The sequence below is a fragment of the Chrysemys picta genome, unplaced genomic scaffold (genome assembly GCF_011386835.1).
Source record: "Chrysemys picta bellii isolate R12L10 unplaced genomic scaffold, ASM1138683v2 scaf1622, whole genome shotgun sequence".
NCBI lineage: Eukaryota > Metazoa > Chordata > Testudines > Emydidae > Chrysemys > Chrysemys picta.
Genome location: NW_027054328.1, coordinates 1 through 13,712, shown reverse-complemented (window position 1 = coordinate 13,712; position 13,712 = coordinate 1). Strand labels below are relative to the sequence as shown.

The following is a 13,712-nucleotide window of genomic DNA, read 5'->3' as shown; positions in this document are numbered from 1 at the left end:
ACTCATCCAAGCCCCCCCAGGCTGCTGCTCAGGAGGTCCAGCCAGGATAAGCCTCCCCCTCCCCTCCCCTCCCCCGAGTCGACTCGGAGTCTCCTGCCGGGGGGCGGGGGGGAGGGCTGCCATGCGCTCCTCCCCTCCTCCCTCCGCAGGCGCAGCAGCCGCCTCAGCCTGCCCCCGGCGCCGCTTCCTTGTAGCCGGCTGCGGCAGCGGCTGGCGAGGGAGCACAGTGCGGAGCTGCAGGGGGCAGCCCCCCGCTGCCCAGGGAAGGCAGGGGCGCTTGGGGGAGGCGCGCGGGGGCGGCAGCCGGGGCCGGGAGAGGTGCGTGGGGGCGGCAGGCGGGGCTGGGAGAGAGACCCGGCCCCGAACATTGGTGGAGTTGGGTCCCCTGGGCCCTGAATTTTCTCAAGCCCGGGCACCATGGGCCCATATAACTTTCCGTCCCTGGGGGTACAGGGGGTACATCAACTCATCTAGATATTTGCTTAGTTTTACAACAGGCTACATAAAAAGCACTAGCAGAGTCAGTCCAAACTAACATTTCATACAGACAATGATTTGTTTATACTATCTACTATATCAGTGTTTCTTAATCTGAGGGTGGCAACCCCCAGGGGGGTCATGGGATGGGTTTAGGGGGGTCACAAGTTTAGGGTCGCCATTGGGGGTGGCAAGCAGGGCCCCCGCAAATCTAAGATACATGCAGAAGCTGAAGCCCAAGCCAAGCCCACTGCCTAGGTTTGTCAACTTTGTAATATTTAAAAACCGGACACTCATGCAGGAGTGCTGGACCTCTTCTGCCCCGCCTCTTCCCCCCGAGGCCCTGCCCCCCATTTGGTCCTCTTCTCCCCTTCCACTGTTGCTCACTGCTCTTCCCCTCTTCCCCGCCCAGGTCAGGAGCAATTTGCCTGCTGGGAGCTGCAGCCGCATGATGTGGGTAGGTGGCGGCCCCGGTTGAGTAGGAGCTGGTGCGGGTGATGACCTGGCACCTCCCCACCTCCCTCACCCGCAGTAACTGGACTTTGGGTGTCCAGTCAGTAGATCTGACCGGACACTATCAGATCCCCTTTTCAACCAGATTTTCTGGTCGAAAACCGGGCACCCGGCCACCTTACCACCGCCCGGGGCTCAAGCTGAAGCCCGAACCCCGCCCCCTGGGACTGAAATCAGGTACAATAGTCTGGAAAGGTTGAGAACCACTTGCTGCAGAGTAGATCACTCTTTATGAGCACTTGTTGTCTTCACTGTTGTAGCCGTGTCGGTCCCAGGGTATTAGAGACACAAGGTGGGTGAGGTTATATCTTTTATTGAACCAACTTCTGGTAGTGAGAGAGACCAGCTTTTGAGCTACACAGAGCTCTTCTGTCTCTGTCTGAAGAAGAGCTCTGTATGGCTCAAAAGTTTGTCTCTTTCACCCACAGAAGTTGATCCAATAAAAAAATTGGACCTCACCCATCTTGTTTCTTTCTGAGCATGTCATTTCTAGCCATGAGTAAGGGCGGGAGCTGTAATTCTTGGGTAAGCCATACACAATAGAGATGGGCGATCCAGGGACAGGAAGTAGTTTGGAGCTGTGCGATACCGTATTGTACTGACACAAATGTAGAATGGTCATTAGTGCCAGGATGTGATTACCTCTGCGATCCTGGAGGGGCTGTTGCAAACCACAGTGGGGCTCCAAGCAGCCAGAAATTCCTTGTTCCTCTGTTCAGTCCATTCCACATTCTTTCTGTCCAACTGTGCAACTGAAATACATGTTAATAACACTCTTAACTTTCCATTCTGCTTCCTGGCTTCTGCTCTCATCCCTCTTTACTGGACAAAGCCCTTTGTTTGGCCCTGATCCAGGAAAGCATTTAAGCACGTACATTATTCTAAGCAGATGAATAATCCCAGGGGCTTCCATGGGACTACTCGCCTGATGAAAGTTACAGATGTGCGTAAATGTTGTGCTGGATCAGGGCCTTGACCCCCAGAGTAAAATGGCTCTATCAAGTGGTGACTGGAATCTAGCCAAAACACTTCAGTGGCATAGAAGTGGATTAACACAGTCATGAATCGAGCCCCAGATTTGGATCCAGATTTCCAACAGCCATCAAAGTTCTGGGGCGTTTGGGGTACAGGCATCTCGAACTGAACTAATTGGTCTGATGGCGTTGAATCCCCTATCATCGTGTCCCACTGACCCTTCCCATTCCCACTGACGGAATGAGCTCTACCAGTCTCAGTTTGCGGTAACGTGTGTTGCCTTTCTCTGTATTCCCCCCCTCCCCTTTCCTTTCTTTGAAAGTCAGGGCTAGAATTACGGGATGACTATCAGACACTTGTTTCTAGATCCACAAAAAAACCAGCACTCTGTTCAAAGGAACAAATACCGAGCCAGATGCTCTACTTCTTCCTCAGGCACTATCCTGAACGGGAGCTTTGCCTGAGGAAAGTCTCTAGCATTTAGCTCCCAGGAGGGGGATTCAGATGCTCATCAGTGCTTCTCTTACTCTTTTGGCGCCACGCAATAGAGACGAGGTAATGAACAGCCCCTGCTGCCTTTGAGCTGATCGCCTTGACGGGATCCCCACAGCGGATCCCCAGCACTGCAACCAGGTGTCCAAGCCTGGTGAATGGAGACGCTTCCTAATTGTACAAAAGAGGAGAGGAGGAATCCATTACCACTGCAGGTAAAGCGGGCTGTGTCTCCTAGGCAAGGAGTCTATATCCACACAGTCCCTTTCTATAATGGGGCGTGATCCTCAGCTCTCCCTCTTCAGAAGAGGCTTGGGAGCCAGAAGAAGAATATAGGGCTCGATCCCGCACCACAGACATCCACTGGAGTTTTGCCACAGACGTCAGTGGGAGCAAGATCAGGATCATAATGATCTGTAACGGCTGAGGTGGGCTGGAATGGAGAGGCCTCTTCCTGCAGCTCCACAAGAGGAAAGTATCCCATGGTACTAGGATGAGGAATGGAGGCAAACAGGGAACCAGCTGGGGATGAAATGTCTTCAGTCTCTAGGATTTTGAAATCTCTTTTCTCTGAAATTCATTAGATCCAACCATAGAAAAACCCGTTCTTCCTGTGCCCCTTGTTAGCTGCCTTTCCTGCATTGGAAAGAGGTGGCCTATTCCTCCAGGGTACTGGATTTATTTTCCAAGTGTATCAGACGCCAACCCATCTCAGTCAGGATGATGGACGAGCAACGAGATCAGTTTTTCCTCCGCCTATTAGGGAGCATTGCACTGTGGGGCCCATCAACATACTTCTAAGCAGGAAGTTTCTCTGGCGTGGGAGAGTGCCCTGTAGGTCTAGTTTGCAATCAGGTCACTAGAAGTCAAGAGTTACTCACATCCAGTTTGACTTCTGTGGCCACGAAGTTTAGGAGCAGTATGCTGCTCCATACAGCCCTCTCCCGCCGGCAAGCTTCCCTGGACTGCATCCAGGAGTCCATGAGCTGCAGGAAAAACAAGAGAGGTTAAAAATAACAGGGGGAAAGGGTGTATACAAGTGATCCCCAAAGGATAATCTTTATTCTGGCTGAATCATCTCACTCTTACAGATACAGGCTGCGTCTGCTTTGTGCAGACTCAAAATTCACATGGAATTCTTCTCTTCGAACGAAAGCAAAGTGCATTTCTCTCTGAGGGCCCAGTCACACACCCGCTGAAGTCAATGAAAGTTTTGACATTGATCTCAGGACCGATCCAATGCCTATTGAAGTCAACGGAAAGGTCCCCATTTGATTTCAATGAGCATTGGATCGAGCCTTTAATGGATGCAGGATTGGGTCCTATGTAAGGAAGGGAAGGGCCAAGTCTTCTCTGGACAAGCCACACAATCCAGCATTTCATTCAGCAAAATAAGAGCAGCTGGAGGAAAACTTCTATTCTTTCATGATTGCAGACTTTGGGCCAGCCCTCATGCTCTGTAGTTAGCGGCAGTCTTGGTTCCCATTGCACCCATTGGTTCTCACTGTGGGACAGCTGGAGCTGGGAGTTCTGTGGAGGCCAGGTGCCAGCCCTCACGGGGGACTAGAGTCCTGGCAGTGACCCCTCCAATTGCATCAGGAGTAGCAATGATGGGCAGTAAAGGGAATAACGTCCTCATTTGGAAAGGACACTGTGATGTAAGGGCCACCTGGAGACAGGAAAGAAACTGAGGGTAACAATGGAGGAGATTGTCAGACCTCACAGATGGAAATAGAAGACTCCCCCGTGCTACATGAACCTTGTCACATATGAACTAATAGGAGAACCCTGTGGAGATGGGGCACTCCGTTCTTTCCTTAACTCTCCTTTCCCTTACAAGCTCTTAACAAGATTTTCCTGTTCCTCTTCCCTACCTTACCATCCTCCAACCGGCATCTCTAGATCCTGTTTACCTGCAAGATCCTCTCTAGCTCAGCCGGAACTGGATTTTCTAAAATCAGACTCTGGAGCATCTCGTTGAGGGTCTGCAATGTTTCAATGAAGAGAACCTGAAAGGAGGGGGAACCGTTATGCTCAGCGCCACAGAGCTATGGATTATACAAATAATTTATCTTATGGGCTTGAGGCAAGAATCACAGGGTGAAATTCTTTGGCCTGTATTATACAAGAAATCAGGCTAGATCAGGGGTGGCCAACCTGTGGCTCCGGAGTCATATGCGGCTCTTCAGAAGTTAATATGCGGCTCCTTGTATAGGCCCCGACTCCGGGACTGGAGCTACAGGCGCCAGCGTTCCAATGTGCCCGGGGGTGCTCATCAGGGGCGTAGCCAGGTGGAGGGAACAGGGGCAGTGGGGAAAAAAAGGCGCCACCCGCGGCGGTGCTTTTACCCACCCTCGGCAGTGGGACCTTCACTCGCTCTGTGGGTCTTCGGTGGCACCTCGGCGGCGGGACCTTCACTCGCTCTGCGGGTCTTCGGCGGCACCTCGGCGGCGGGACCTTCACTCGCTCTGCGGGTCTTCGGCGTCATTTCGGCGATGAAGCTTCAGTGCCGCCGAAGACACCCGGAGCTAGTGAAGGTCCCGCCGCCGAAGTACCGCCAAGACCCGGAGCGCCGCCCCGTCAGTAAAAGCGCCGCAGCAGGTGGCGCCTTTTTTTTCCTGCTCCCGGGTGAGTAAAATGAAAAAGGCGCCACTTGTGCTCAGTGGGGGAGCGGCCGCTGCCCCGCTTCCACCCTGGCTACGCTACTGGTGCTTACTGCTCAACCCCTGGCTCTGCCACAGGCTCTGCCCCCACTCCACCCCTTCCCGCCTCATCCCCTGAGCCGGCCGTGCCATCGCTCCTCCCCTCCAGAGCCTCCTGCACGCCACCAAACAGCTGATGGGGACGTGCGGAGAGGGAGGGGGAGGCGCTGATCAGCGGGGCTGCCAGAGGGCGGGAGGCGCTGGGAGTGGGGTGGGGGAGCTGATGGGGGGCTGCTGACATATTACTGTGGATCTTCAGCAATGTCCATTGGTAAATTCTGGCTCCTTCTCAGGCTCAGATTGGCCACCCCTGGGTTAGATGATCTAATGGGCCTTTCTGGCTTCCAAGTCATAAACCAATAGAATTTATAGTTCAGACCTTGTCCTAAGACAAGGTCTATAAAAATAAGGCCAGATCCTCAATGAGTGCATATTGACATAGCTCCATCAGCGGGCGTGAAGCTACACGGATTCATACCAGCGAAGGGTCTGGCCCATACTTCTTGTACACAATAATTGCTAAATAATTAGCTACTTCACTTATTCAATAATGTGGGTGCCCTGAGCACAAGAGAAACCGTATTTAGATTTGTTCTGGGCAGTGAATCCTTCAGGAATCTCAAGAAAACTAGCCTCACGTTTCAACTGATATTGGCCTGCCGTGATTCAAAGCTGTGCTCTTGACAATCACCCAGAAAGCCAGATGCATCGTTATATCCCTGCCTCATTTCCATTATAAACCAAAGGAAACTGAGAACAGAAAGACATCTGCAGTATAAATGACCCTTTTCTTATAATTGATCTTCCAAATCATCCCCCAAACCTAATGTAATGAATTCATCAATGCCTCCCTTGGGAAGATAACATGCAGCAAAGCCCTTATCAGAGAGTAAGGAAAATGTTATAGCAAAAGAAAGTCCTACATTGAAATGAGATTTTTTAACATTAGAAATAAATATCACTTTAATAAATATATCACCTTGTCTTTGCAGGAGTGCCGCCAGCTTTTCTGCTGCACTAGGCGGCGGAAGGTCCCGCCCCAAAATGCCGCCCCCCACAGAGGCGGCGGAAGGTCCCGCCACCGAAATACCGCTGTGGTCGCCACCCCCCAAATTGTAGCGCCTTAGGTGACCGCCTAATGGGTTGCGCCGGCCCTGTGTCTTTGCCTTTTACTCCTCTGGGTCTTAGATACTATTCACTCCAATGATTTGGTTAGATAGAGCATATGTGAGCATGCGGGATGTGAGGCAAATTAAGTGTTCTAAATTCTATTGACTTTGGTAGTGAATTTGGTCCAGTGTCTGTAATTTCTCTCCCCTCAACTTTAGGGCCATAAATGGCTTTTCAGAATTAAAAAGCACAGGCACTGAAAGCTTTAGCAACTCTGACAGTACGGGTCAGATGTTTAAAGATTTGCCACCATATTTACACCCGCAGCTTTGCTCCTACTGGTCTTTTCACCCGTCAAGTTGATCACTTCGATGCCAAAGTACTGGATTTAGGTATGAAATCAGGTATTTCAGGTGTCCACGTGAGCTAAGGTGTAACTGCAAATAATTGCAGGTCACAGGTAGGGACTAAAGTAAAGTTCAGGCTGAAAATGTGGCTGTATCGAGTGCCGCAGGACCCCAACTTTATTCAGCCCCTTCATGCAAGAGGACCTAGCTGTGGGAGGTGCCACACATCAGAAATACCCGGTCAGTGATCAAACAATAGCCAGCCCCATTTCTGGGGCAAGCACTAAGTACGTTTTCCTCATTCCACATGCCTCATTCTAGCTTCACCACCCAGATTGGGATCCCCAGTAGTTCCCTAGTACATTGAAAATGGATGGATCATTTTCATAATTGGGAATGTGGCAGCTACTTGCTGTATGCATGGGACGAATGATCAGGGCCACGTCACCGGGGCTAAAGTCCCCAACTGATACTCCACAATGGCGTTCCATGAGAAATTTCGCTGACAGTGTAGTCACATATCACCAATATGGGCCCAAAGTAAGTAACAGGAAACCATTCTTCAGTTACCTTTGTGTACTGGCCGCTTATACCCCTGATTACTCCTTGCACCTGCAATGTCACTAGAAGTGGCAGGGAAAACACGCTCTTGAGGAATGTTCTCAGCAGGACCCATCTCTGGTGGGAGCTCATGGCCTTCACCACATGCTTTTTGCTGGTAAAAGGAAGAAGCCTGGATTGGACTTTGAGGTGCTGAAGCGTAACGGAGGCATCAGATGGTGAGCACATGAACTGAGGGTTATGCTGAAGGAGTGTGAGACTAAGAGACATCTGGACTATACAAGAGAACAAGATCATGTGAACAGTAACAATGTAGAAGAGTAAGACACTGGCAAAGATTAACAGAATACAGGAAAAGCACGGGAGGGCAGGGACTGGTGACCCAAATAGTAAATCCGGCTCAGAAACGCTACAGAAGAGAGTGAAGGAAATGACTCAGCTGACACCTCCAGAAAGAAAATCATCTCAAAATGTCTGCAGAGACTCTTGGCTTTGAATCACATGTGGAGTAAAGAGGATTACAAAGTTACTGGGTAGAAAATCATCAGTCAGCCATGCAATAGTCCCCCAGCTCCTCCCCAAAGAGTCCTCAGCATCTAAAGAGAAAAAGGCACGAAGTGAGGGACTGCTATTGGCAACTCTGGTCCCACCGAGCATGGAGTGAGAAGCCAGGTGTGAAGGCTGGGCAGTTAAATGAGAAGTCACGTTACCTCAGCTCGATAATGATGGCCATGGCCTGGAGCCGTATGGTGCTGGAGAGAGAGTCCCGGGGTTCTTTCTTAATCATCTCCTGTAAGTCACAAAGGGGCAAACATAGTAAATGAGACACAAGTGCTCCCAGCATCAGTCCTACTCCCTCACACATTCGTTGAGGAGGTTATACAAAGCCCTGGCATCACAGCTAACTCTGGAGGCCTCAAAAAAGGCTAAATTAGCCACAGGCTTCTCCGGAGTCTCCAATAAATCCCCAGCTAAAAGAACATTAGATATTCCAAAAGTAACAAGGAGCCCAGCCAAAACCCAGGATCTTCCTTTCTGATGGAAGAGCTCCCAGATCATGAAGCTGCTCAGCCAGTGGTGTTGTCCAAAGGGATCTCATCCGTTTCTACCCAGCCACAAATTCACTCCCTCATTTCCTCATCCATCTCTGTTCACTCATCTCCTACTTCCCACCAACTAGCATCCTCTCTCTGTCCATTCACACTAATATTTCCAGTCAATCAGCACTGACCTCAATTTTACACACTGAAATAATTGCTTCAGTGTATACAACAAAGTTCTTTACAACTCTCCAGATTCCATGGACCCTAGTGTGGGGTTAGCAGCTAAGTATTCTCCACAGTTCATCAACCTTTTCCAACCAACAACACAGACCCTGTGTATATTATTTACTCACCACTATGGCTCCTGCAGTGTCTGATGCAAAGTTGAGAATAAAAAAGTCAGGCATGTTATGCCAGTCGATGCTCTTGCTGAGAACAAACAAGAGTCTTAAGAAACTTTTTTTCATAATGAAATCCTAAACCAAAATGAGAAAAAATATATATCAGGGTGAAAGGGATTTAGATAGAGAACATCATCGGGTAGAATATTCTACCTTCATTCAAAACCCCTCCACACGGAACACCTGGTAGATAAATTAACAATGTTGCAGAGCAATGAATAATCAGGATCAGAAATTGTGGTGTGTTGAGGATGATGATGTATCCGGGCAGCACCTACAATATACTGGGCTCTGTCTGCAAACAAAGGAAGACACAGGCCCAGCTCCCAAGAATTGACAGTCTAAGAAGGGTTCTGATGGCTTCCAGCAGAATGTTGGCTTGTGTAGGACCTGACTGTGTGAGCTACTTGTTCAGAGAAGGGTTGGATCAAGGAGAACAAGCAGAACAGCAATGGGACTCCATGTGGAGGACTCCACACAGGGCCTGTTTTCTGTAGGACAAGTAGCCAGATGTAGCGTGACCATGTGTAATAAATGAAGGGGGGGGCTCCCTTTTATGAACACCCAGCCAGCCAGTTAGCTATAAAGTCCCTCTTGGTAGCTGTTCTCTGCTTGCTTTACCTGTAAAGGGTTAACAAAGTTCCCCAGCTAAAGGAACAGGAGTGGGCACCTGACCAAAAGATCCAAGGGGAGGGCTAAAACTTTTTAAAATGGGGAAAAAACTTCTCTTTGTCTGTGTCTGTTCTCTGGAGATGGGACTCGGAGCAGCAATTCTGTGTAAGGCTGGAACCAGGTATGAAAATTCATCTTCCATACCGAGAAAAATCACTGGACAGGGAATGTTTAACTAGACGCGATCAGGTTTATTTCTTTATTTTGGCTTGTGGATCTCCTCTGTGCTAACCCCAGATACTTTTGTTTTGCTTGTAACCTTGAAGCTGAACCTCAAGAGAGCTATCTTGATGCTTAATTTTTGTAATTGTTTTCTTTTAAGATCTAGCAAAAAGCCTAAGTTCCAGATGTACTTTCTTTCTTTTTGTTTTTAACAAAATTTACCTTTTTGAAGAACAGAATTGGATTTTTGGTGTCCTAAGAGGTTTGTGCATGTTGTTTAATTAGCTGGTGGCAACAGCAGATTTCCTTTGTTTTCTTTCTCAGCTCTTCCCTGGGGATGGGGGGGGGGGGGATTTGAAAGGGCTTGAGGATACCCCACAGGGAAGAATTCCCAAGTGCTCCTTCCTGGGTCCAAGGGTTTTTTGCATTTGGGTGGTGGCAGCGTTTACCAAGACAAGGTCAGAGAAAAGCTGTAACCTTGGGAGTGTAATACAAGCCTGGAGTGGCAAGTATTGATTTTTTAAATCCTTGCCAGCCTCCACCTTCTGCACTCGAAGTGCCAGAGTAGGGATTCAGCCTTGACACCATGTGTATAAGCGACAAAGCTGGACCCATTTGTTTTGTCAGTGAAGGTCTAAGGGTATGTCTTCACTACCTGCCGGATCGGCGGGTAGTAATCGATCTATCGAGGATCGATTTATCGTGTCTTGTCTAGACGTGATAAATGGATCCCCGAACGCGCTCTCTGTCGACTCCGGAACTCCACCAGAGCGAGAGGCGGAAGCGGAGTCGACGGGGGAGCCGCGGCCGTCGATCCCGCGCTGTGAGGACCCGAGGTAAATCGATCTAAGATATGTCGACTTCAGCTACTCTATTCTCGTAGCTGAAGTTGCGTATCTTAGATCGATCCCCCCCCCCAGTGTAGACCAGCCCTGAGAGAGGAGCAGTCGCCAGGGGAGACCTTGGGTGGAAATGTCTCGTCCTTGAGTCCAACGGATAGTGTGAGGCAGGGGAGTAGCCGGGCAAGAATCTACTGAAACTAGCACAGAGTGGTGGGAAATCCCTGCAAATCAAGGATACCACCGACAAACGGGGCATGAGATCACCAAAGAGTTTGTGGGATGTATCTGGAGAAGGCACCTAATATGTATAATAGGAGAAAAGCATCCAGAGGCTGGATTGTCTGGAGTAAGTGAAAGAAGAAAGGTTGAGTGCTGTAGGCAAAGGGTTTGAAGAGAAGTCAGACCCTATGTGATAAACCTTCTGGGATGTCCCAGGCTGGGTCAGGTGGGACGGACAGCGTGAGGGGACACTAGTTTACAGATTAGATGGAGAAGGTTTATACCTCTTTGTTACTATTGAAGTAGTCAACAGTGTTTCTCCATGATTCCAGCAAGAGCATGGCTCCCTCCATAGCACAGCCATGCTGCTCACGTCCACTTTCATCCGCCTCCCAAATAGTCTCCATGCACGAGATATCAGGGACTAATAAGAAAGAAGGAATGACCGAAAGAAAGAAATTACTGCCATTGCTGGTTAAAGGGGAACGAACGCGCCCTGAGGTGTCATTCATGGACTGATTGGTGCCCAAAACACAGTTCATTTAAACCAAAGAAAGGACACGGTCTGTCTGTCTTGGGGTTGTATACTGCTGCCCATCACCGTGGTATCTGGGCTCCTTCCAGCTAAAATCAATGAGCAACAGCGAAGTTCCTAGTGGAAAGCTTGGCGTCACTGGCACATCTCCCTTTTTGGGGTAAGATATCTCTGCTCTGGGTAGGGTTATCTTTTGTTTGTTGGCTTGATCGGTTTGATTCCTACCGTTTGTTTTGAATAGGGCTAGACATCTATATCCTGCTTGAGCAGGGGAGAAGTGAAGGAAACTGTGATGCTGGTGAAATAAGCCACTGACTCTCAAAGCAAGAGAGATTGGGGTGATCAAAATCAGAATCAAATTGGGGATTCCTTAAAAAACAAAAACAAAATAAGAGAGACCCAGAATGAGACTCCTTTGCACTTCTATGGAGTTTTTCAGTGGAGGATCTCCAAATGGCTTTGAAAGGTGGGCCGGAATTATTACCACCATTTTTATGGCCGGAGAAACCATGGCACAGGGAGGTGAAGTGACTGGCTCAGTCAAACAGCAGGTCACTGGCAATGCTGGGAATAGAAGATAGTTCTCCTGACTCCAGTCACATCCTCTAGCCCCTTTATTTCTTAGATAAATGTTATTGATTCATTACACAATAAATATCTTGTGCTCTCCGATTGGACATGAATGAGCACAGACCCAAAGAAATACCAGGACTCGCTGTACTGTATAGGGCCAACCAAATAATAGATTTGTCCGACAGCATGAACATTAGCCAGCCAAATATGGCTGAAAAGGACTGGCTGATGCTCTTGCAATTAGGATTCAGTTCACATATCCTGCTTTGCCGCCGTCAGCAGCATGGGAAAGCAGCTAGGAGCTCGTGATGGGTGGAACAGCCAGGATAACATCCTCCCAAGGGAAGTGGTGGAAGCCCCATTGCTTAAGTCTGTGGTTTTCAGGTTGGCCACTTATTCAAAGTCAAAGAATTTCGCTTTTACACTCACTATAAGAGTTAGAAATGTGTCATTGCTAACAACATTAGCCCTACAGAATTCACCTGCACGTGTGTTGTGAGAGGTTGGCCAAGAATATTTGACCTTGAAGGGTAAAGGTGTGCAGGGAGTGGGGGAGCAAGATTATTTTTGCTTTAGGTTATAATACAATTTTCAATGCCTCCTGACTCCCTTGATTGCTCTGTGTAATCATCTGGGGTCAAGACCCACTGTTTGAGAAACGTTGGCTAAAGACATTTAAAACTAGACTGGACTAAACCAGGGCTCAGCGTGGGATGGGCTGCGGTGGCCTGGCATATTGGCTTCTTTTTTCTAATGCCTTTTTGTTCTGCAGCATCTAAGCTTTCATTTAGAAACAATGTAAGTCTCTAGCTGTTATTTAAGATTTTTAGTACATTAATGCCTACGGACTCTCCAAGAGCAGGGCCCTATTGTGGAGAGGCACCAGCTGGGCCCAGAGTGTGTGTGGGGGTGTCTCCTTTGCACACTTCTGGGTGCAGAGGCGTGGCCACACCTAGGCCCCATTTTACTCCCTCCCCATTCCTCCTTATGGTTCCTGAGAGAGATGTACCTGCCAGAGCAGTGGAAAGAGGCCTTAGTGTAATGAGAACCAGGCTCTAGGATCCAGAAATAGGACTCCCATTCCAACCCAGGTATTGGGCTAGTCAGTCATCCCTAGTGTTGTATTGTTCTGCCTGCTCCAAGCAATGACTTCACTACAAGGGTAAGAAAGAGAAGGGAGAGCAGTGTGTGGTGGAGAGAAATAGAAACTGCCCTTCCTCTTCCAGCAGCCAGAGGTTCCTAGAGAAATACAGGCTCTGGGGGCATCATCACCTCCGCCAGTGCTGGAGAGCCTTAGAAATACAGGGGTCTGACCGTCACCCGGGTCTAGTGTTTGTATCAGGGCTTGTAAGTATTGTGTTCACACTGGGGATGGAAGGACCTCACGGAGATCCAGCATTTACCAAACTGGTCCTGATTCAGGAACACTGTCTCCTGTCATTCCAGTCTCTGGGAGATTCCGGGATGATTAGTACTGGGACTGATTACTGCTAGCTCATTATTTATTTGCCAAGCTCCAGCAGTGATCTCTGCCCCCCGTGCAGAACAGAGGGCTGCCCTCGAGCTGCATGCAGATTCAGCCATGGAAGAGCGCCGTCCACCCACTAGCAAAGCCATGCGGCCACATCTATTTGTTCTCCCCTCCTCCACTTTTTCCATGTTCCCCCCCACCCACTCTCTGTGCCTTGTCTTCAGTTTTCCCTAAGTGGAACACAAACACAAGAGCCTTTGGGATCACTGCAAATCTTTGAACACCTGGGGGTTGAGACTGAGTTTGCCTCCCTTCATTCCCACCCCTTAGCACATCCTTAGCCTTTCCTTTTACCTGTAGTGACAGTTCGGGGATATCGCGTCTTGCCTCTCTTCACTTTTTGGCAGATTCGCTTTAGACACCTTAGGATGGGCCCACTCTGCTTAGGAACCACCTTGGCTGGGCCATCTTGAATATCTTCTCGAGCCAGCTCCAGCTCACGCTGACTCCCACTGGAATGTTTCTCTCTTCCCAAGGTGGACATGCCCTCAGCAGCTGCGTCCTCCTCCTTCTCCTCCCTTGGCAAGCTGTGCACGTCCATTCTGCAACAAGTCAGG

The 13,712-nt window shown here is 49.3% G+C and overlaps 1 protein-coding gene across 1 annotated transcript; it reads right to left on the bottom strand.

Moving 5' to 3' along the window:
- Positions 1-1,638: 1,638 nt before the first annotated feature.
- Positions 1,639-10,924, bottom strand: LOC135980024 (protein MROH8-like; the record flags this gene model as incomplete). The annotated part of the gene is made up of 8 exons (XM_065580117.1): positions 10,801-10,924; positions 8,574-8,696; positions 7,888-7,967; positions 7,187-7,331; positions 4,371-4,466; positions 3,339-3,443; positions 2,493-2,628; positions 1,639-1,742 (listed from the first exon to the last, which is right to left on the bottom strand). Coding segments are annotated over exons 1-8 (912 nt in total), but the record flags the coding sequence as incomplete, so codon positions are not given.
- Between the last annotated feature and the right edge of the window lie 2,788 nt (positions 10,925-13,712).